Consider the following 24,963-nt stretch of genomic DNA (forward strand, 5'->3'; position numbering starts at 1 on the left):
CCCTCAACTTTGCGTGAATGCGTGGAAATTGGGGGAAAAATGCGTGAATGCGTGAATTGAAAAAACTTGCTTGAACGTGAAAATTCACTTTTTGAATTTGATTGCGTGAATGCGTGAATCTGGGCTATTTTGTGCGTGAATACGTGAATTTTCCCTTTTTTCAACCGATCATGTGCAGTTTTCTCGATTTTTCAATGTTTCCCCGATTTTTCCCGAAAATTTTCCGATTTCCTGAAAAATTGCGTGATTGTGTGAATTGAGGGTCCGCTGGGGGCCTCTTTAAAGAACTATGCTATCGTTTTGCTCTAAGCAATGGGGAATTCAGAGATGAAATAGAACATAGATACAATAAAGAACTTAAAGGACTACCCTCGACTTTCCATGTGATCTTAATCGTTCTCAACTGCAAAGAGGAGATTTGTTATTTGGCACAAAAAATAAGGGATCTTGAGGCTAGTCTACATTCGGAAATTCATCGAGACGCTGAGATCAATCTTAACTACAACCACAATAGAAAGACAGACTATGACTATGATGCGATTAGTGACAAGAAAACACAGTCAATCGCAGGTTTTCATATCCACACGAAAAAACATTGGAGGAGAACGAAAGAGAAAGAAAACGCCAGTACAACCAGAAAGCGACGAGCATTAAAATAATTGAACATGTTACTTTCACCCAATTACACGCTTTTTTTAAGAATGGTGTTTTTCATTTCCTCACGGATATTCTTATTTTTTTGGGAGAACGAAAGAGAAAGAAAACGCCAGTACAACCAGAAAGCGACGAGCATTAAAATAATTGAACATGTTACTTTCACCCACTTACACGCTTTTTATGGTGTTTTTCATTTCCTCACGGATATTCTTATTTTTTTGGGAGAACGAAAGAGAAAGAAAACGCCAGTACAACCAGAAAGCGACGAGCATTAAAACAATTGAACATGTTACTTTCACCCAATTACACGCTTTTTTTAAGAATGGTGTTTTTCCGTGTCATCACGAATATTTTAAACTTTTTTTGGCGAAAATCATCCTAAAATACTCTTATGGTATATTCTTTGGGTTAGAATTTAACCCAGCCAAAATCTAACTTATAATACATACCTCAAATTAAGCTTTGAGCGTTGCTGGGGACTAATTGGCAATTTACAGGTAAAATGCTATAAAAATTGGCATTCTTAGCTTAGGTTCAGTTGCCAAATTCTATGATGGTGTTATTCTTAGCATAGTCTTAATTTTTTGGAAAATTTCATCATAAATATTCTTATAAAAAATCATATAGGTTTTTCAGACTCTTGTGTGATGGGCAAGAAATGTTCAATTGGATATTCCAAAAATGTCCATACATGGGGGTGGAGGATATATTATTTTTAGAGCTACACCCCCTGGACAAAACCCCTCTTGAACTCCCTGGACAATATATTGCTCCGAAACGTTCCGAAACCAATATGAACACACACTTGATCCGTAACAAAAATCATGCCGGCGCGAAACGGAACAGCAACGTGTGAACATGGTCTTGGAACGGCTGATTGAGCCTAGCCCTTTTTTTAGTTTTAAAGCGGTATATATTTCGAAATCTGGCGATGGGTTTTAATTTCAATCCAGCGTTTGTGTGCATACCACGAGAGTCACGCGTTTTGGACGGAAAATAAGTTGCTTCATTTCCCATCCAAGAGGGTGCTTTAAAATCAATAGTAGAAAGCATAGACTGAAAAGTTTGATTTCTTCAAGGTTCATTCTTCTCATTAATAGCAATAACAATTGTCATAATCAAATGATTTGATAAATATTTACAAAATTTTCGCATCATATTAATGATAATGAGGCGAAAATTAAAAAAAATGTAGTGTTTCTGGAAAAAAATCTTTTCTTACTATTTTTGATAACTTAAGATCATTGAAGTAGAACTTTAAAGATAACTTTTATGTACAAACAGTATGAAGTAAGCCCTGAATACTAATGTATCAACTACTAACGAAGTCTACAGCCGGGTCAGAAAATTTGTTCTTCTCACCCGGCCGGTTTCCATAAACACTACATTTCTTCATTTTCGCCTAATCTATAAAATTTATTTTTCTGTAACGCTCTGATTATTAGACAAAGACCCTCTTCGATTGCTGAATGTGAATTTCATTCCTAAATATCTGGCCTAATAATCGATAGAGTGATCAGATAGCAAAAATCTTTGGTTGATAGCATTTTGAAATTAGACCATCAGAATTATCACTATTTAAGGTGATATAAATATTTTGAACTTTAACTAATAAAATGAATTCTTAGATCGTGTGACAGACCTAAAAAAGAAAAGCCACTGGAAAAAATAATTTACAAAAAAATTAACATATAACAAAAGCTACAAAACTAAAAATTAATCAGCAGATTTTAAACAAAAACAAAAATAATTGTATAAAAATATATCTTTGAACTATAATTTATATCTCATAACATTTTATGGTAAATATTTTCATCTGACATGACAGTTCCTTTTTTCTTTAAATAGTTTATCTTAAAAATCTTTTCTTTCACACAGGGGTGTTACGAAAAATATGGTCCATGAAGCCAACGCACGTATTATATTTCAGCCCGAAAAAGACAACACAATGTTTTCTATGATATTCATGACGTAATGTTTTATACGGAAGCACCCGAAATAGCTCGGGCATTTGCCGCTAGTTTTACTGTTTACTGTACTTACCCTTAACAATCCAAAAGCTCCCTTAACAATCAAAATCGCCAAAAACCACAAATTGCTGCGGTATAGGCACTTTTCGCGATTTCGGCACTTTTGATTGTCGAGGGAGCGATAGGATTTTTAATTAGTGGCAAACACCCAGCTTTTCTTGAATACTTCCGTATAAACATTACATCATGAATATCACGAATCATCCAATAACAATGTATACAACAAGCTGTTCATGCAAGGTCACCAAGTTATTATCTAGAGCAGTAGAATGTTTACGGTCTCCTTTGCTTGGTGTTTGAAGCTTATCCATTATTATAGTCCTTGGGGCTGGACCATCACCACCACCTTCACCTCTGAAAGGAATTTGCATTCTAAAAAACAAAGTAAGGAAGTAAGGAAATAAATTAAGATACATAGTAAGTAAAGCCATTAAGTACAGATCATTCTGCGTATATCACGCTCTGCTCTAAAGGGATGTGACCTGGTCTTTCAGCCAGAGCATTCAAAGCTGCTCGGGTAACTTAATGCATGTCCCAAAAATGCATTATTTTTTCCGCCCCAGTTCCAGTCCCTAAACCATAACAAACTATACATTTTTTAAAGCGTATTTGGATGTAGAATACCGTATTCGGTGTAACTTAAATTCTTTCTCAACAGAATTTGAGTTTTTTTTAAGAAAACGTGATTAAGACGTCATTATTTATGACGTCATAATTTTAAAAAGTTGAATATCTCAAGAACTAATACTCAAAACTTTATGAAATTTGGACCAGTGAAATCTTGATGAAAAACATCAAAGAGGTCCGTCAACCTGGATAGATAGTCTTACGGAGCCATAGAGTTTAGAGTGAATACGTGCTAGCGCGAAGTAATCAGAATCTACTCGGAGATTAGTATAATGTTAATCTAATGCCCATAGCGCTTTAAACGTCTAGTTTTAAATGACTTTAGACCTATAAGAACCAGGATATTGGTTTTAGCATAAAGTTGAATTTATTAATTTAATTTAGCGCGGAGTAATCAGAATCTACTCGGAGATTAAAGCCATATCTATTCATGAGTTTGTTTGCTTATTCTGCAAAAACATTCCATAGCTAATTCATTCTCCAATTCCTACAGGAACCAGTACAAATATGAATTGAAACCTTTGAACCCTTTATAATAATGGTTTACCCTACAGTATCATAACTTGCTTAAAGAAAAAAACTTACCTTCTTACACATCTACGCCTACTTTCCAAACAGTGAAAACGCGCGCTACGATTGAGCAGGCGAAGAGAAGGATGTGAAAGTAGCAGAACCAGGATTTCTATTGACAGGGTTTTCTTTTTTCAGTCTTTCAAGCTCTTCTTTCTGTTTTCGAATCATTGATGCTTGACTACTGATGTCACCGTTCTATTGAAAGTGAAAGGAAAATATAGTTAAAGATTGGCCACATGGATGGATATGGGTCACCTAAAAGCACATTGAAGTCTAATGAGGCAAAAATTTAAGTTTTTCACCCCGCAAATCCTTTATTACTTAGTACCAACAGACTGTTAGAAAACGCTCACGCATTGAAAGATCAAAGATCCATCCAAAAACGTCCTTTTAGAGGTTTAAACAATTATAGTAAAGAAAATGGCAAAAAAAGATTTATGACGCATGTTTAGAAGGTATAATCACTTCCTAAAATTGTGCTAAGCCAATGCCATCTTCTGATCCTGAAGGATCTTTGAATACCGTTCATACGGGGGGTATCCTGTGGGATCAAGGTAAACGACCGACCGTACGTGCTGCCCTTTAGGGTCCCTTTCTTCAAGCTTCCCAAAATTCACAGTAAGGGTCGAAATGTGCAAAGATGAGAAAAATTGCACCCTAATGGTGTAAAATTGGAAAAATGCACCGTAAGGATCGATTTTTCACCCAAATTTACTCAAATTTGGCTAAATTTTCTCTGCACTGTAACGGTCCGATTTCAAAGGCCTAATTTAGGGCAGCACGTACAGTCGTTTTTGAATCGAGGGCCCCCAGGCCCCTGTGCCCAATCGCCCCTCAATCTAAAGCAATAATTTTTCTCTAGCATCTACATGCAAATGTAAAAGACATTAACATCAATTTATTTGGAAAATATTCATTCCATGACTAAACTTATCAAATATTAACATTTATAGCTTGTTTTTTGAGTTTAAAGATTTAGGGGCTTACAAGAGTTAAAGTATTTTATACAACTAGTTAATGTACACGTTTTTTTTATTTTAATTTAATAGAATAGAATGACCTATTCAAGAGAACAATCAGTTAGTCAAATAGTTTTTACAAAACTGACCCCGATGAATTTATCCATCTTAAAACTTTCTTGTTACTGCACCTCCTCAACATAGAAAGCTTTTAAAAGAAATTTCTGAAGCGTTGGAAACTCTAAAAACCAAAAAATATTCTTAACATGTATATATTTTCATCATTTTGTACATATTAATGTTAACCATGAGCGGAAATTTTCTGAAATAGTCCAAATACCTGGGGTTTACTTTGAACAGGTGGCGGAGTTTTCATTTCTTGTCCGACTGGCGATTGATGATGTCGCTGCAATGAAGAGAACAAATTTCGGACACCTGGCTTTTTAAATCTGATTCACAAATGTCATTTTTTAAAGGTTTTATTTTTACATTAGTGTTTCCGTTTCATATCAGACACATATTTCATATCAGGACAGTGTCTGCCTATTGTTATATTATGCTTATACAAGCAAAAAAATGTTTTTCTTTTCCTCTTTCTGACCAATCTTGCTCCACATCCGTGTCAATCCAACGTGAAAAAGTTTGTGAATTAGAATTGACGAGTAAGCAAACGATATCACTCTTATTTAAAAACAAAGACATTGATAGTGGATGAGAAATATTAGTTAGTCAGAAAGGTTAGTTATCAAGGTAAGTTTTATAGTTACTGACTTGTTAGTATTTAGTTGTTAGTAAATGAATAGTAGTATAAATATATAAATAAATAAAATATAGTGTCCGGGGGTAGTGAGAAATCTACAAAATTTGGTCTGTTTGGGGTAATTTTGCTCGGGTTGAAGGTTATTTTGAATGTCCGTGGGGTCAACTGATGCTTATCCGGGGGGTCAGACCTGCTGTCTGTAAATTTCTAAAAAATGTTATATCCTCCACCCCCCCCATATTCAATTTTTTTCTGGAAAAGCCCATTATCATATTTCGACATCATTCAAAAAGCTTTGAATTTTCATATTGGGGAGTTATCTTTTTACCCAAGCATTAAACAAAATTGTTAACGGCTTATTCCAACCCTGATATGAAAATTGGAAAGGAAGCTTGTTTTAAGAGGAGTGAACATTACCTTTGAGTTGTTAGTAGAAGGTATGATGGAAGATTTTGAAGAATTAGTTTTATTAGTATTAGTATTGGTTGATGACGAGGTGATGGGTTTTGAAGTTGTTGAGAATGTCATGAGAGTGTTTTGTTTGTTGTAGGATGATGTCGTTGGTTGTTGTGACGACGTCTCTGTTGTTGTCGGGGTAAGTCTGTTGTTAGTGTCGGTTTTGTTAGTAATGTTTTTGTCATGTTTGTCAGTCTCGTTAGTTTGTTTGAATGATGAAGTGGTATTATTTTTGTTGTTGGTTTTGAATGAAGATGGTAGAGGTGTTGTGACTGGTGTTTGTATATGGTTGGTATGGAGACTGTCTTCTTGACTACTTTCACTAATCTAAATAATGATGATTTTGATAGGAACAGAAGCGGGTCACGAAAAGCTTAAAGTAATACAAAAACGAAGCATAGCAAACTGATCATTATCATTCAGTGTGTGCATAGTTATTAAATGAAAACTCGATTTGTCACTATAGTAATTATATCGCGCAACTGGTATGTAATGATTAGACATTATCACTGACCTTTATAAACCCTGGACCAAGTTTCTCAATTCCGGCCAAGCAGAATCATCGACAGCGCTAGATCTACTTTCCCTCAAAATGGATGTAGCGCCGTTAGACGTTAATTTTTAACACTGCAATGGCTTCTTTACGGGTACCGTTTCAAAAAAAAAATGTTTAAAAATTGCACTTCAAAACCATTTCCACTGAATTTTTAACATTGGAACAAAGGAATTTCTATCCCCATTGGGATTTCAATAGGAATTTTTATCCCCACTGAGAAAAAAGTTCCACCGGGGCTGTGAGACAGGGGTGTTTATAAGAAAATGAAGGTTCTCAGATCTGTCGCTGATAAGTGTGTCGTGTGTCGTGCTTTGATAAAAGTGAAAATTCAATAACAAATAATTCAGATCTTTCATACCTTAGCCAATTCATGTTGATCCTCGCGCTTCTTCACTCGTTTTACAAGCGCTTTCTGTGAAAAATAAGAACAAAGTTGATATCAAAATACTAAAACTATTATTTCTTTTATTTTATTTATTCTTTATTTTAAGTTGGGTGGTATCTAGAAAATTACAAAAGTAAGTTTCTAATCAAATCCAACTGTCATAAAAACATTAAAATAATATCAAATTCATAAATTATTAAATCACGAGCAACACTCACACCTCTTTTTCAAAATGTTGTTATGGTAATTGATTCTGAGAGGAGTTCATAAGAAGCTTTCTCTATTTATAGAAGGTAACACTTGAAGACTCAGTAATGGTTTTAAAACAAGGTAGCCGTTGCGATTAAAATAATTTATGAAAAGGCCTGTTGTTATCCCCAATATATTTAGATGTGGCTACAAAAAAATAATCTTAAATATCCATGTATCAAAAAATGAGCGATTTTAAAACTCCGATGACATCCAACCCAACATCATTGGGCCAATGCATTTTGCAAAGGAGGCATGGATAGTCATTTTAGAGCTCTAATTTACCGAGGACGAATAGCGCCAAATTTCATTACAATGTCATACTCACAGAAACTGACATTCGACCCTGATAGAGAAAGCTCAAAACACAATTGACGCTTGTTCTAAGCTTACTTGTAGTTCTGTCATAGTGCCAGTTTTATTGCGCTGAAAGAAAGAAAATATGGTTATCGGTTAATGTACTACATTTTCCATTATGAACCCGCGCTAATCACAGTGGCGGCTTAGAGACTGTTTGATGAAAAAAAAGGGTCAAGATTCCAAGGCAAAAAGGGGAGTTTAATAGCGTCAAATTTCATTATTCCACCTATTTTCATTAGAGCCCAACTTTATTTAAAAAAAGATCGAATCTCCTATAAAGTCTTGAAAAGTTTGATAACAATACTCACTGTCTTTGCACCATTTTGAACTTGTAGTTCTTCATACAATTGGAGTCCTTCACTTTGACCAATCAGATCGATCATATCATCTTTATTGGTATTGAAAAGCTCCAAAGCCGTCTTTCCTTTCAGTGAGTTGATTGTCCTAAAGTGTTAAGAAGGCATGACATTCAATCTTTGACATTCAGTGTGTTTTTTTTTTTCAGTCAGAAAAAAGTAACTTAGATAGAGCCGATATTTTCTGACTTTATTAACCCAGAAATCTAGGATTTTGTGTCACGTGTTTGTTTTCACGGTACCCAAGCTATTGAAGAATTTAACAGAACATCGGAAGATATTATCTTCGGAAGAAACTCATTTTCAAAATTAGGACTTAAGGCCGGTCTCCACTTTCGCACGAAATGGGCGAGTTTTTTTTTCAACCTTTTTTGCCTGAAGAAAAGATTACGTCATAAAAAGTTTCGCGCGAACAAAAAAAAGTTGAAGAAAGTTCAATTTTGACCAATGGAACTACTTTTTTGGAACTAATTTTTCAACCGACCAATGACCTTCCAAAAACATTAAAAGGTTTTCGCTCATTTCACGCGTAAAGTAGAGACCGGCCTTTTGCAATGGTTTTGAAAATCAATGTGTTACAAAAAATTACTATTGTGACCAATTTTGCGAAGCCATTGCATGGATGCGCAGACAAAATATATTTCCTAACAATCAAAGCTTTGAAAATCAATTTATTTGGAGAATCTGAAGAAAGGACGAGATAATAAATGTATTAAATCGTTATAACGTACTGTTGCGAGAACCCGAGTTTTCCAAGCCATCTTGAAACATCGTCAGCTGTTGAACTTTTGTATAACGGAATAAACACATCGACTGAAACAAAGATGACAAAAAACGATGACAAAAAATTGCTTTCATAAATTGGGGTAACTCAGCTACAATCAGGAGATTTTTTTAAATCTTGAATTCGCTAGCAAGAATTTAAACAAACCCAACTTATTATTGGATAAGCATCTGATTAATTGGGAACCAGAAAATTGATTTGGAGTGTATTGATGGATTGAATCTAGCCCTTTATTTGTTTTTAAGCAACACATCTTTTTGAAATGTGGCGATTGGTTCTACTTTCAATCTGCCGTTTTGGTGAAAATAGTCGAACAAGCGCAACCCACTGGGCTCAACTTCAAATGCTTCGATATATTCATAGACTCAATAGTAGCAAAAAAAAGAACAACAAAATATTAGTGCCCAGACCCCCAGATATTCACCCAAGGAACAAGTGTGCAAAATTTCAGCCAAATCCGACCATTTTATAGGTCTCTAGGCTGTCCCAAAGTTTTAGCCTCGTTTCGGCGAAAAACTCGTCCTCAGTCCCAAAAATCAAAATATTCAAAAAATCATAAAAATAAGCACCTGCATCGACATCTGGCATTGCTGGTTGACTACCGGGTACACTATCAACCCGGTTAAGTGGTTTTTGCGCCGGGACATCCGGTTGACCGTGCATCGAAAGTCTGTTTTTAAGTTCATATTGTAAGTCATTTGCGGAATCGTCGCGTTTCATGCCGCCCGTTGAACCTTTAAAGAGACGAGAAAGAAGAATTTATAGAAATATTTGTATGCAGTACATAAACAAGTATCAACCAAGGTTATCTGACAGATTCTTTCACCATTGTTAAAATTTTTTCCTTACTTAAGAGACTGAATACCACAATATGAACTCTTTCGCGGGGTAACTTATTTTGTAGTAAAAATTGTCCAACTTATTTGATTGGAATAAGATAAATTCCTTTCCACCGTGTATAAAAATTGTTCCGGTTTAAAGGGGGCGGTGCTAAAAAGGGGCAGTGCTAAAAAGGGGTGGTACTAAAAAGAGGGCGGCGCTTAATTGAATAGAATATACAACCGGATAAAATCTTACCACTACTGGTACTACTACTTGAAGTTTTCTTAGTGAGCACCAATTTCTGTTGTTCAACTACAGGCGGTGGTGGCGGAACTGCTGGTGGCGGCGGTGGAGGAGGGGCGGTGTTCAGTTCTGGTTGTACGGTAGGTGGTGAAGCTTGGGTTCGAATAACAGCTGTTGATTTATGGTATCCGTTTTTCTGGTAGTCAGTAGTGATGACTGCACTTGCGCTCTCATTGGATGGTGGTCGCTAGTGGGAAAGAAAAAAATATTCAAACATCCAGAACGTCAATATAGCGTTGATGGACGTTGAAAAGCATACTAGCATTATTTATAAACATAGTCAGGTCTGAAAACAATAGATCTATTGTTATAGAACAATAGCAATTTATTAGCAATTTGTCCGCACATACGGTAGTTTTCAAATCGAGAATCTCTCTCTCCGGGGCATATAATGGGGCACGGAATGTTCAAAGAAAATTCTAAAAATAGCTCTCCAATGATGGTACTTAAACTAAACGTTTTTTATAAGAACATTCAAGATTTTTTGTAGCCTTGACATGTTCTTATTTTCACCATTTTGTGAGTATTTTTGTCCATTTTCCTTTGTCCACAAAGCCTTTTAAAGTGTTCTTAAACTTTTCCTAATATTTGGCCATTGGAGCTTTATGTTCTTATATAGTTTGTTCTTATAAAAAAACGTATATTGTCTAAACCCTATTAGACTACTAGCTACCACAGGTGAAATTTTGAATTTGAAAGAATAAAAGTAGAAGAACGCTGTTTGCTGTATGTATCTGCGTATATGTTCTTGAACCTCTTTCATTTTTCATTTTTACGATTCTCCTTGGAAACATTAGCTTAAAGATGTTTCTGTGAGTTTTCTCTCAAAATTTGGATAAATTGAATGCTGTTATCACTAAGTTCTAGAGAGAACTAAACGTCGCCTATAAAATTACAATAATGAAAATAACTTCTAAAAATGGTTTCCTTTTTTGGGAAGCGTATGGTGAAATCTTTTTTTCTCAATAAATTCAATCAAAGGAAACCTAAAGAAACGTATGTTTAGTTGAATACAGGCTATTTTATAAGAACGAGTAAATTTTTTTGGCCAACTTTCGGCTGGTTATTCATTTTTTAAACGTGAAGATGTTATGCATATTTTCACGTACTTACTTTGAAAAGTTTTAGAAAGGGCCAAACGCAAGCATTCTCCTGTTTAGTAGTCATTCTCTAATTAGTAGCCATGCTCGAATTTTACGTCCCTTGAATAGATTTGGATCAAAATTGGACCTCCATTTCTTATATGAAGAATTTTGGAAAAAGATTTATGTAAATATGATCACATTAGAAATTATTGATTGATTGATTAAATACTTTTGATCTCATTAAAATATATATCTCATCTTAGTAGCAAAAATGAATAATTTCAATGAGAGAAAACGACGAGACAACACTATGAAGACTTTATTCATTTTGCTGATCATCTTGATGTTGTGGGAAATTATCTTGATCGATTCTTCTGCAACTGGCAATGTCCAGGAATATTGTCTCCGAAAGGCGAAATTGACGATTTTCCTTGATTTTAAAGAAGCACAATTTCAACTTTATCTAAAGTACGCTACAAGCTTTATAACCGTTTTAAACAAAATTTTATGTGACCCATGTTACGAAGCGAAATTATATAACCAGTTGGATCGTAAATTTATCGAGCTTAACGGTACAGAGGAGATAAATTCGCAATTACAAAATGTGTACCTGAAAATTATCGACCCTGACGAAATTAAGACATTTCTTGAAAAATTCAAATACGTCGTAACAACATTCCAAAGACGAGACATTGTTTTGTACCTGAAACATGACGACAACAAAGGAAAACAACAAGCATCGATGGAACTCCAAGAATTATCGAACAATAAAAACGCCTTTGTTATTGTGTTGTATTTTCTCGAACATAGTGTCTCGAGTATAGATGTTCGTAAAAATGAAATCAGTTTGCCTCGATTCCGCGAGTTGTCTTGGCTACCGGTTCACCGATTAGTTTTAATTAGTGGTGCTGAAGAAGATGGCGATTATTTAGTCTGTTTTAAAAGTGTTTATGACCTCATAAAGAATCCTCACTTCAATCGATTTGAATATAATCGGGAGACGCTACTTCTCAATTTGAACAATATCTTTCCCATCCGCGGTGTCCACAGTGGTATATACCGATATACTAATATCTATTTCTTCCCAAATATCGACATTCAAGCTTACGAAACTGAAGACCCCGAACTTATCACAGAAGACACTGACGAAATCTTACAACTGATGGTTTTCTTGAAAAATAAATTACAGAAAATAAACATTAGACTGTATGTTGTTGTCTCAGAGAATGTCGAATACCACAGCGTAACCTTATCCGACGCCAATAAAATAACGATCAAAAGGAATGCTATCATTTCAACACCGTTATACAAACAACTGGGATTAAATGTTATTAATTACCAACAACTGAAAGAACGAAACTTAGGTCGGAAGATTTTTATTTCTTCTAGGAGGATGATCAGAAAGATTTCATCAATTGGGGCACCATACCACCCAATTGTGCTTTTGGAATGCTCGTTTCCTCTAATGACAGAACAATGCACCAGATTTCTATTGAAGGAAATATCTTCCGAAATTTTGAACATATATAGATGAAAGACATTCTTTTTGGTCTGCTCAATGCGACCATTGATTAAATTCCATTTCTTACTATTCGAAAAAAGATATTATTACGAGACCTCTTATTATAACGAGGTTAAAGTAAATAAACCGTTGAAACGTAAATTTATCAGTTCTACATGTCGGTAAAACAGTTAACCTACCGGTGCAGTTGTGGTGATTGTTTTTTTCTTGGCCACAGCAGCATACACAGGTGAGCTGGAAGATCTTTCCTGGTTCATTTCTTGGACAACAGGTGGTGATGGCCTGGTTTCTATTTCAACTGGTTCTATAGTGATAGGTGAGTTGTTCACACTGACACGACCTAAAGTTTGATAAGAATATATGATAAAAATGAACCAAAATTAGGGGTTACTCTTAGGTTCCAAATAAACGGGGAGGGGGGTTGGAAATTGTACTTCTGAAAACCCAAAAATAAGGTAAATATAGGCTAAAATCAGGCTATTTAGAGAAAAATAAGGGGCCTTCTCTTTGACAGCTGAAAACATTCTTAAAAATTAATAAACGGGGGGTCCTTATAAGGTCCGGGGGGTTGGAAAATTTTCTAAAAATTAACAAGCAGGGCGGCCGTTTATTTGTAGAACCTAAGAGTACTTAGACTACACAATATCCAGACGAACAATATCCGATGCAATTTAGGGTTTTGGCCTACCACACTATGGTGGTAGAAATGAAAATTTAAGATTTTAAGAAATTAAGAAAGTTGTTTCGGTCGTTCACCATAAAAATAAGTGAGCTGTTTACGCTGAGTCCGCTTGAAATTTGACGAGAAAAGATGGTTATTTTAAGATGCTTTCAGAGTAGAAGATTGGGTTTTATGTTTAGATTCTGAAAACTCGGCAGGAATCACGCCTTAATATATCATGTTTTATTGTAATGGTTGTTGTAAGAGATGGGAGGGTTGGTATTTTGGAAATAATATATAACCTTGGTCTACACTGTAGTGTTGACTTTTTACCCTATTGAAAACTCATTAAAAGCCACACCTTCAGGTAATTGTACAGAAATAACAACAGGGGTTGTCGTTTTCACAGGTTGTGGGATAGGACTCGGTTTTTGTTGTATGTGTTGTACCGCGGTGGTGGGTGGTGTTGTGCGTGGTTGCGGTGGGAGGTGATTGACGTAGTTCTGATTACTATCCATACCACTGAAATGCTCCTGAAATATATTAAAACATTCAAAAATTATTTGATTGAGTCAAGTACAATGTTGATCCCTTGATTTTTTTACCAAAATTTAAGAGAGATAATCTTGAGTTTTGACCTATGTAGAGGAGACACACCCTTGGATTTTCATAATAAAAAAATATAAATACCATGGCTTTATTGGGTGTATTCGCGTTGAAAGGCTGAACCTTTATCAAAATATTCATTAAATACGTGGGTGATGTAATGTTTTCTACGGAACCACCCAGGGTTTTGCCAGTAGTGGCAAAGTCAACAAAGTCAGTTTGTTTCTCTTTCTCTCAAAAGTTCAGTTTCACGAATATCATGAATCGGAAAATCTTTTTTCGAAAATCAGGCTCCGTAATATTTTAGGTAATAATATTCTGCATCATTGTGCAAAAAATCGAATGAGCCAATCCAAAGAAAAGTTTGAATCAGACGGACGGACAGAAGGACACAGATTAATTTAAAGGACCTCAGAGGTAGGTCCAAAAAAGTCATAGAGATTTTTTCTTATTAGACTCACATGACCATTCGGCGAGCGTGGCGAGTATGCTGGTATTTCTGGCTTCGGTGATGTCGGCTCTTCTGCATCTACGAAAAAAGAATCTATATGAAAATATGATTTTCTTGTCGAATATTTGCTTCAGTTGATCGTACACAATCCCCATTCTCTTTTTGAATTTGGTCGTTTAGTAAAATGCTATCGGCACAAAATCAAGGTTAGGTACACACTGCCCTTGGCACTTGCCCTAGGTTTCAAATATTTCCCCTTACCAATAGCAATCTTACCGGCAGCCGGTATTTCGAGGACGGTAGAAGGAACATATCCTTGATCACCATGAGTGTTCTTCACTAACCACCATCTTCGACTGTTATCGATTACCTGAAGAAGAGAAAATTGGAAAAGATATAGATTCCTGCTGATAGGCCTAAATCCGGAAATAACTTTACAATGAATTTTCGAAAACGAAAAAAACTTACTTCGACTTTTTCACCAGCATGGATGGTCAGTTCTTTGTTATTGTGAGCCAAATAATCATACACAACTATTCCGTATCTGACTTTCAGTTTGTTATTGAAACTGTTGTTCCGTAAGGCGGGGTTCCCGTCCACTTGGTTTGTTCTAAAACGATTTTTGAAAACAAGAGTTACAAACTGTCAACAGAGGCTTCTACTCGAAGCTCAAGAACGGTGTTATTTACCAGGTTTATCATTTAGATTCGAAAATTAGCTTTTCCGGCTACTTCCCCATAAAAGATTGCAGTACAAAATAAGGAAAACTATTTCCTACTTATCAAAGTAAAATCATTTAGGCAAAAGTTTTGTTTTTAGCAAAAGTCTTTCATCCTAAATATTTTATCACTTTAATTTTTACATATCTTACTGTTGACCCCCCACCTGTTATCTTATTGAAAATTTCAATACCCTTAATACTCCAATACCACTTCGGTTTTACCCTTTTTAAGCAAATGTTTAACTCCCCACTAGTCCCAATTGCACCTATTTTTATCACATTCCTGCTTTATATATCATTTCTATTTCGAACCTTACTATCCAAGTTTCACTTTTTAACCCAATATTATTCTAATATTACCCGATTCGTTGATTTTAAATTTGCCCAAGCCTCGAATTTCCCATTATTACCCATCATAATCCCGATTTCAACCTAATTATACAGGTTTTTTCATGTTTTGTTAAGTTACTGGCCATTATGGAAGCAAACACTCGAATCTGTAGAGATGATCCCTTACACAATTCGAACGTTTGCTTCCATTATGATGGAAGCCACATAACATGAAAAACATGAAAACCTCTATTAACCTAAAAATACTACGATTTCCCATGCTTTAGAATTTACCAGTATCACCCTTATTTGAACCCCTTCATTACCCCGATTTCATTGATCGTTTCTCAATTCGGGTTACTGGAACCGGTTCGGGTTTCTTTTCGTCATTAATAAGCACAGGTTGTCGATTGACATGCACAATTCCATTGCTCATCGTTGATGAAGCGTTCGAATTTGAACGCGCGGCCGGAGTTTTGGATGAAGATGCGTTAGAGTTTGATCTCGTCGTTGGTAGTATTGTTGATGAAGCGTTCGAGCTTGTACGCGTGGTCGGTGCTTTGCTGTGTTGGCTGCTTGCATTGCTCTTTGTTCGCACCACTGTTACGTGATCCTGTTCGATTTGAGATTTTGTTTTGAGAAATTAAGGAGGAGTTTTCCCTCCTCCGTTTAGGTTTTTTTTATTTGCACATTGTTTTTTATTTCTTTACCGCACAACTTGTTGAAAACGTATTGTTTATTAAAAAGAAATTCCTAATCGCCAGTGCACGTTCTACCGACTAAGCTTTTTTATTCTTTTGGGAACGGCAAATTGCTTTTCATTGATTACTCCGAATACCAATGTATCGTGTAAAGCAAGTCTTCGCCATAGAGTGCTCCAGAAAGAGCAAAGAGACACAGCTCTGTAACATATCATCTTCAAAATGGACTAGCTTTATATATTATCAGTGGTCAAAGAAGAGATTCTCCTGTCAGACGGGAATGGGGTTTAATAACACTCCAACACCTTGACCAGATTCTTCAAATTTGGCTGGTTTTTACATTACTTGAGACGAAATTCGTTTTTTTTAAACTTCTGTGAGACAGAAATCCGTCTGAGATGGAAGAGGTTTGAACACTGCTGTTATCGTATTACTCACGTGATATCACTTGGTTCTACACCACTCCAAAAAAATGGATTTTATTTGAGTCATTGAAAAAGTTCTCTCTAAACCTTGGTTTAAATCCCGGAGTTGACAGTGCCATATTGTACATCCTCCGGAACAAAATATCATAACGATATATCCCAAAACATTCTCAATATGGTTCGTATCTTAAGTAAGAATCTTTAGTAAAATCATTTTTGGAGACCGTGCTGCTTACAAAGATCCTGTTGACTGATGACTGTTTATATTGTTTTCCTTTGTATTGGAATAGTTATAACAGAAAACTAGTTGTCATAAAAATAAAGGTCGTTAAATTTCCAAACGACGGCTTGTATTGAAAAATTCTGTGATACAAATAATCATATATCCACTGATCAGCGGCCTTATGGTAAATTATAGGCCTTATTATAGAGCAATGACATAATTTGCGAATCGCACCAGAACTGATTCAAGGCGTTGCGTTTAAGCAGGGAGACTGTCGTTAATCCTACCGCTTACGTTTTTTAAGACCTACGTTCCGTTTCGCTCAGAAACGAAACGGTTCCGAAAGTCGAAATTCGAAACGTAAAAAAAGAAGACGTTACATAGCAAAACAGATCGAAACGGTTTTGCTCCACTATTTTCATCAGAACGGAACTGCTCCGTTTCGTTGCTTCAAAACGTCCCGAAATGAGTATGAACACTTCCTATCCGTAACAAATACCACGCCGGAGCGATACGGAACCGTAACGCTTGAGCAAGGTCTAAGACCACATGCACACGTAACAGTTTCGTTACGCTCCAAAACGAAATAAAGCCATTCTATTGGTTAAATTCAAGTTTTACGTCACTTCTAACTAATAGAATGGCTTCATTTTGTTTCGGAGCGAAACAGAACTGTTACGTGTGAACAAGGGCTAAATCGGACACTATTGTTGAAAATCATATTCAAAAGAAATATCATACTTAATAGCACCATCACTGTTGCTTGATCGTTTCAACATGACGTCCTCTTCTGGATATTTGGGTTTCAAAAATTTCTTGAATTTCATTGCCGCCTGTATGACTGTACTTGATTGGGCCGACTCTTTAAAGTATTGTTGTCCCTTTATTAGAGAGATTAGATTGAAGACCAATGAGAAAAACTGAGAAAAACTGTAAATCGTGCGACGTGTGCGATGTTAGTCGATTGTCATTTTCTCTGTTAGGCTAGTATGCTGAATATGTTCTTTTGACCATCAATTCAACCGAGAAAGGAATTCTCAACATTTCGACCATCTACAACTCGAACCTCTACAACTCGAACCTCAACAACTCAAACCTCTACAACTCGACCCACTCCTTACCAAACTACTTCTTCCATTTCAACCACTACCTGAAAACTCAGGACGGCTTTAACAAATTTCAATGCCCTTCGAGTTAAAGATTACTGAATCAATGTGATAAATAAGTGTCTTTTCGTTAATTCGATCTAACAGTTTTTCAGTTAGTTTCAAGTACATAAAGTAACAAAGATACACATTTTTTCATCAATTCCAAGCCTTCAAACAACAACCCACAAGCCAAATCACCTAAAAGTTGATTGACCAAATGTAGACAACTTATTCTCCTCCGTAACTGTCTGGCATTCTAATTCACACAATGTACCAGCTACAATGTAACAAAACCATATTTGCTAACCTGTTTCATTTCTCCAATGGAAAACCGAAGACAAAGCTATGGCGCAAGCTACAGTAAATGATTTGTGATTTGTAACATTATAAGAGTCCTCGCGTTTAAGCATCATAGTAAGTTATCTGTACTGATGAAAATTTGCTGTTTGTCGTTAATTTGTGGACACGACATCGTTGTTTCACTGTTTTTATTTTCGTGTTTTGTTAGTCGTTTTCAAATGGTCAGTTGTGCAGCGTAAATTGCTCTTTGCACTTGTATGCAGTTATTGGGAGAAAAGAATTTGCGATTTTTGACATTATAAGAATCGTCATAGCGTAAGTAATCTGTACTAATGTAAACTTGCTGTTTGTCGTTAATTTGTCATTGTGTCACTGTTTTTATTTTCGTGAAAATTTGTTAGTCGTTTTCAATTGGTCAGTTGTGCAGCATAAATTTAAACGAACATGTGCAAATAATAAAAAAAGGTTCTAAGTACGTGTACGGAAAAGAATTTAACCCAAAAAGTTAAAATCACAAAAAAATCTTAAAGGGATAATCAGATGGTTTGAGATATTTGGCATGCGTTATCTTTCTTGTCCTGGGCAAAACCTCAAAATATTTTTACCTAAATATTTTTCAAAGTCGAGATATTTTTTTGACTTTTAGTAAGAATTTCAACGTAAAAACCGTGCGAGAACCCTTTTTCAGAAATTTCAAATTGTGATATCTCCATAATATACTGGGAGGTTTTACTCTAGCCCACATAAACTTTCTGCAAACCAGATATCTCAAACCATCTGATTATTCCTTTAAGTAACACTATTAGAAGTCACAACTAAATCTTTAAATAAGAAAACAACTCGCTATATATAAAGACTTTTTCTTCATTGTCCAATGATTTAAAAGTGCACATACCTGCTGCATTCTTGCAATAGATGTAGCAGCTGCCTCTTGTTGAGGAGTCACAATCTCAGGTGGTACCCACCCGTCAATGAAGACCGGACTGTATGGTTGGAAATATCGGTCTTTGAAAGGCTCCGCATTCCTAAATAAATGAAGAGTTAAAATAGAAGATAAATGAGCTTTTTTTGCTCATTGAAACTAACTCTCTGGAGGACCTTCATGCATTTACCTGTAATTTCAATCTCTCTATAATTCGAAGAAATCGAACTAGCGAAAATCATAATACTATAGTATGAAAATATTACGATTACCAAACAATTAAGCCTTGAAAGTTTCAAAATCATAAGTGCAATAACTGGTAGAATTTATTTGCCCTTTGGCGGTATATTGAAAACACACGGGCAACTCGCAAGCTTGGTCGTTACTTGACCTCGGGTAATATTTCTCAGTGCAGCCCTCACTAACTGGTCATTATTGTATTATGAGCGCAATTAAGCCTTGAAAAATTCAAAATCACATATACAATAACTGCTAATAATTTATTTGTCTTAATAAATAAGCGGTAACAGCTTACTTAGTTAGCGTCCAGTTAGGTCCCAAACTTTGCCAGAAATGATACTCTCTTGAATCAAGACAATTACCAAGCAACTCAACAGCAGTCAGTGTGAGAAGAGGTTCGACAACTGAACGTGCTCTCTCAATCCTAGAAGAAAAGATAATAGTGAAAATGAAAATCTTTTAAAGAGCATCGTTTGCTTACACATCATTTAGAGAACTACTTTTTCCCTACCGGTGCAGCGCCAGCACAAATTCTCCTTTTTACATCATAAAAAAAAGGCCGGTCGGTCTTTTTCCTGACAAAGGAATCTCAGTAATGGGCTTTTCCAGAAAAAAAAACCGTATACCCTCTGTTGAGGAGGTCCATTTCCGTTCCATGGGGGTAAGGTTTGATATGTGGCGGAATTCCATAGCGAGATACAAAAGTCTGTCAAAAATAACTGGAATTCCATGGGGGTAGCCTTTTAAATCCTCCTAAATTCAGAATTCCAGAGGGGTTTAAGCCTGGAATTGCCTGGAATTCCAGGGGGTTGCAGCATTTCAAGCCACAAAATGATGGACCTCCTCAACAGGGGGTATATGTTTTTTTCTACCTTAGAGGCAATGGAAACTTTGTAAAGGATAATAAAGGAAAATCGAATTTCGTAAAACCGATCGATGTCCACTTACCCGGTAACTTTGACGATAATACCAAGCGGGATGAAAAGGTAATGTATCAGTTCCGGTGCATTTGGTTCAGAAATATGTGGATGTAGTTTGCCCTGTGCAACGAAAGATATCTTAGTGAAATGAAAACTCAAAACTACTCGAAAATCGTCGAGAGCTCAAAGGAAAAGAGCTTGATAAATCATACAGTTGACGCTCTCTAATTCAATTTTCAAGGGAGATTTTATATTCATCGAATAAGGGAGCGTATCGAATAGTACAGCGTCGGTTAGGACAGTTTCTTGTTGACTGTGACCCTCTATATTATCGAATAATGGAACATTAAACATTATCGAATAGTAGAACGTCGAATTAGAGAGCATCAACTGTAGTTACTCAAGAGCTTCGTTTTATTTTTGATAGGCCAGCCTATAATTAATTAGCTAATTAAAATTAACTCCAGCGAATACTAGATTCTAGCATGTTTAGAATTTAGAAAAAAATTGACCAGGAGTATATCGAACTTACCAAAAGGTTCAAAGAATGTTTGAATTTCTGATAAATATCGAAGATACGGTGATCAGGGGGCGGTTGTGATTGCAAAATCAATATGTCTGAAAAATTAAAGTCCATTATTATTTATTGTTAACCGGTTACTTTTTCGAAGTGGGCTACATGGCTTTTTGCGCAATGCAATTGGTTCTTTTCGCATGACGACGGGCCTACATTGTCCAGAGTTGCCCGTCGTTAGGAAAATTCATTGTGACGTCACTTTTTCAAAGGAAAATGAACAATGCGTTGACATCATTTCTCTCATTTTTTATTTCTGACGTCAGAAATTATAGCAATTTTTTATCTCTTTTCGCTTGTTTTTTCTGCTTTTTTTCCCTATTTTTCCTGTATAAAGCGCTAAAAATCAATCAAAGTTGAAGGAAACGGTTAACAAATACAATAATGACCGGTTAGTGAGGGCTGTACTGAAAATATTGCCCTCAGTCAACGCAACAACCTCGCAAGCTCGGTCGTTACTTGACGTCGGGCAATATTTCTCAGTACAGCCCTCACTAACCGGTCATTATTGTATTATTGTTAACCGGTTACTTTTTCGAAGCGGGCTACATGGCTTTTTGCGCAATGCAATTGAAGGTCGTCACTTGACCTCAGGCGATATTTTTCAGTACAACCCTCACCAACCCTAACCGGTCATTATTGTATTGAAGGGACATAACAGTACTTGCCGAATTTGTAAACAAACTGTATGCAGCGGATACAAAATCAAAACAAATGTCACATGTCAAAATAAAAAATCAAACCAAATATGGCTAATTTTGATTGTTCAATTGTTTTACAAGTTTGTTTTGGACACGTGATTTTAATTGTTCTCTTTAATGACACGTGGTTCGCGCAATGTTTACATTTTACTACTGTAATGTCCCTTTAAGGTAGTGACTTTCTATCACCCTAGTTTCAAAAAGCGTGACCGTACCATATTCCGCGCTTTAAATATCATTGCTTTCGGGACAAGCTGGAGTTTTTACAAGCTCTTATGTGATTTTGTCGGTCGTCAAGATTTCTAAAGAACGCGTAATCTCTATCACTTCAAATGACCAATTAGTGAAGTATCTTATAAAGACTCCAGCTCATCCCTTGCTTTCAAAACTGAAATTCTATTGAAATTTTTAGATCGAAATAACTTAAAAATAGCTGTTAACAATGTTCCAATTGATTGCTGATTAAACCAGATAAAAGATAGAATAGAATAACAAATCTCTTCTCACAATTTGACGCAGTCTTTAGTCAAAAAAGGAATCTTACTTTCGATCTTTTTCTTTTTGCTTCCTCTGCTTTTCTTCAATTGTAATTGTTTTCGTGCTTCATTGATTCGTTTCAACATCACCACAAAATTCTCTATCTCTTCAATACATTTGTTCAAAATTTCCTTAAAAATAAAGGTTCTATATTTGCTGGAATGTTTCTAGGGTAATATATAAAAGCCGATTCTGTCAACAAACACAAATTCTTTAAAGGTTTTGAAGACCTAGCCAAAACTAGAGAATCGTTGCAATAAGGTTTCACTCATGATTGATCAGATATTTTCAATAGGCCAGCCAATTGTAACAATTGTAACGAGTCTTACAGTTTTTTTAGTTCTTTTAGGAAAGTATTTATGGCTTTTTCCCTATAAAATTTATGTTCGTAAATCTTGTAAAAAAGCTGAAATATTGATTTTTCTCTAAAATTAAAGATACTTTACTCTAGACAGGCGACCAATGAATAACGCATCTTTCAAAACTTAAAGGGGAATTTAACGCAGAAAGACTCCCTATGAGTATAAGATGGACAGTTCAAATGAGGAGGGCCACTGGACTGAAACTGCCGAAAGCAGAGAGAAAGACAAAGAATAGGGATATAGTCTAGTACATAAGTGTTCCCGTTTCATTTCAGGACAGTGTCTACCTATTGTTATATTATGTTGACATAACCAAGTCAGTAATTCTGGTAGATCTAAAGAATAATAAAAAATGAAAGAGTACAATAGCTTACCACATCGCGAGCGATCTTCGCATCCTGCATAGGGTTTGTACCATTGACTGTCATATTGTGTTGCGTGGGTGGCTTCTCCTCTTGTGGTGATTGGAACGCTTCGACGGCCCGCGCGACCGCATGCCGTTGGTGTAGGTTCCATTCCTATAGAAAAGGTGTTAATCTCAATGGTAATTGACTATACATGCAATTTAATTTGTTTGTCAACGAAAATGAAAACGGCATGGTGGACTAGTTAACTCAAGTTAGTTAAAACATTTGAATCTCACATATCTGAACTTCTACTACTTTTTTATAAGAACGAACTATATGAGAACATAATGCTTCGCTGGCCGAATTGTTAAGAACATTTTAAGACTTTTTTGACTCAAAAACACCCTTTTTCTTAGAAAAAATGGTCAAAGATATTGTGGTCACAACTCACTCTTTAAATTAGACTCTCGGCTTGCGTTGTTATGGGAAGACAGATACAGTCAAATAATAAGAGATGATTCTTACAGTTCTAGTTTCCGCCATTCCGTTAGTTTCGGTGATAGTTGGTGGTGAAGGAGAAGACGAACCGTTCATATAATTTGTACTGTTCACTTGTTGCTGTTGTAATGCCTGCAAAATAAAAAGAGGGAGGGTTTCTGATTGGCTAAGATATCAAATTGCTGCCCGTACATCGTCCAAATTAGCATATTCTTAGTCTAACAGTTGCGTAGACAAGAGTGGCGCAAAATTGTGGTGAAGAGCATATTTTTATAACACAGTAATCATGTTTTTATATTATGAATGGATAATGATAGTGCTACTAATCTACTCTCCTACACAAATTTTGTGTCCCTCTTGTCTATGCAACTCTAACATGTCAGACTAATTTAGCAAAAGGCAAAAAATAACAAAATTTCGTTTATACAAATTGACATTATCCCGTAACAATCACCATGAAAATCATTCAGCCACCATATTACTGTATGACACGGATTATAATAATGGAGAGACAAATTGTAGTTTAGACAAACTGATATTATCCCGTAACAATTGTCGTAATATCATTCAGCGACCATATTACTGTATTACACGGTCTATAAACGACTCCATACTAGCCTGTTCTGTACTGGGTTTCATCTCATATAAACGGTAGTGTAGTACAGTAATGAAATTTGAAATCTCTGCCGATATCAAGTTTGTTTACAGACAAATATCAGCCCACCGCACGATTTTTTATCCTAAGTGAAGCGAGCTGGTATTTAACGAACCCTTACTTAACCCGTCAGATCTTAACTCCTTGGTAGTGTTAATAAGCATATCCGAAAGATAAAACCTGGGTATAAAAAGCTCCCGTCAGATCATAACGAAGATAGTGAAAATAATCAATTCTATTAGAGACTCTCTAATTGTTCAAAAAGATATCTGTGAATTGGAAAAGTGGTCCCGAGATTGGTTACTAAAGTTTCATCCTGACAAATGCCATGTCTTGACTATAGGTAAATTTGCTAATATTAAGCATGCACACAGATACCAACTTGGAGGTAACGAACTTGAACATGTTTTTGAAGAAAAAGACCTAGGCATCTTGATTGACTCTGAATTATCTTTTGAGGAACATATCTCTAGACAAGTCAATAAAGCGAATTCTATCTTAGGAGTCATCCAAAGAAGCTTCAGTGACCTGAGTCCTTCGGCATTTTGCACATTGTATACGACCTTTGTCAGACCGCATCTAGAATATGCACAATCAGTATGGCAGCCGAAATTACGCCGCAGCGTTAATCTGATTGAAGGGGTCCAAAGACGGGCAACAAGACTGATTCCGCAGTATCGTAATCTCCACTATGAGGAGCGTTTACAAAGACTCAAGCTTCCATCTCTTGAGTTTAGAAGACTTTTCTGCGATATGGTCCAAATGTATAAGCATATCCATTTTTATGATCCAAAAACAACTCGGGACAAGCTAGTTAAAAGAACTCGTCCAGCCAGATTTCACGATCACGAATTCGTTCCAAACTTTGCTGCTGATGGTCTTCGAGGAGCGCAAACAAAGTCATTCTACTATAGAACAATCCCTACATGGAATGCATTGCCACGATTTGTCGTCGAGTCGACCTCCATTCACTTGTTTAAACAAAACCTTAATGAAGCGTGGAAAAGACACAAACTTAGATATTTAACAAATTAGAATTGTAATCAAACCGGTTCGTAGAGGCCTACCTCGGGCCTGTGAACTTGTATACTGTATAATAATAATAATAACTCTTTGACTTTGTTAAAATAAGCATATCCACAAGAAGAAAGCCAGGA

General features: G+C 35.9%; 1 protein-coding gene across 5 annotated transcripts in view; it reads right to left on the bottom strand.

Moving 5' to 3' along the window:
• Positions 1-2,239: 2,239 nt before the first annotated feature.
• Positions 2,240-24,963, bottom strand: part of LOC136810285 (epidermal growth factor receptor kinase substrate 8-like) — a 46,080-nt gene continuing 23,356 nt past the window's right edge. The window contains exons 9-30 of one of the 5 annotated variants that reach the window (XM_067066853.1): positions 23,179-23,283; positions 22,681-22,824; positions 21,952-22,075; positions 20,665-20,750; positions 20,161-20,252; positions 19,508-19,636; positions 18,946-19,075; positions 15,580-15,866; positions 14,671-14,812; positions 14,464-14,572; positions 14,213-14,280; positions 13,507-13,678; positions 12,664-12,824; positions 9,830-10,064; positions 9,322-9,486; positions 8,700-8,781; positions 7,921-8,056; positions 7,646-7,678; positions 6,977-7,030; positions 5,187-5,252; positions 3,900-4,082; positions 2,479-3,059 (exon numbers count right to left, since the gene is read on the bottom strand). In XM_067066853.1, coding sequence (XP_066922954.1) covers positions 3,945-4,082; positions 5,187-5,252; positions 6,977-7,030; positions 7,646-7,678; positions 7,921-8,056; positions 8,700-8,781; positions 9,322-9,486; positions 9,830-10,064; positions 12,664-12,824; positions 13,507-13,678; positions 14,213-14,280; positions 14,464-14,572; positions 14,671-14,812; positions 15,580-15,866; positions 18,946-19,075; positions 19,508-19,636; positions 20,161-20,252; positions 20,665-20,750; positions 21,952-22,075; positions 22,681-22,824; positions 23,179-23,283 — 2,658 coding nt within the window. In that variant the 3' untranslated portion in view covers positions 2,479-3,059; positions 3,900-3,944. Of the gene's footprint in view, positions 3,060-3,899; positions 4,083-5,186; positions 5,253-6,023; positions 6,167-6,976; positions 7,031-7,645; positions 7,679-7,920; positions 8,057-8,699; positions 8,782-9,321; positions 9,487-9,829; positions 10,065-12,663; positions 12,825-13,506; positions 13,679-14,212; positions 14,281-14,463; positions 14,573-14,670; positions 14,813-15,579; positions 15,867-18,945; positions 19,076-19,507; positions 19,637-20,160; positions 20,253-20,664; positions 20,751-21,951; positions 22,076-22,680; positions 22,825-23,178; positions 23,284-24,963 lie in introns of those variants that run through there. The other 4 variants (XM_067066855.1, XM_067066854.1, XR_010847086.1 and 1 more) reach the window with 4 other exon arrangements.

The sequence above is a fragment of the Clytia hemisphaerica genome, unplaced genomic scaffold (genome assembly GCF_902728285.1).
Source record: "Clytia hemisphaerica strain Z4C2 unplaced genomic scaffold, Clytia hemisphaerica genome assembly, whole genome shotgun sequence".
Taxonomy (NCBI): Eukaryota; Metazoa; Cnidaria; class Hydrozoa; order Leptothecata; family Clytiidae; genus Clytia; species Clytia hemisphaerica.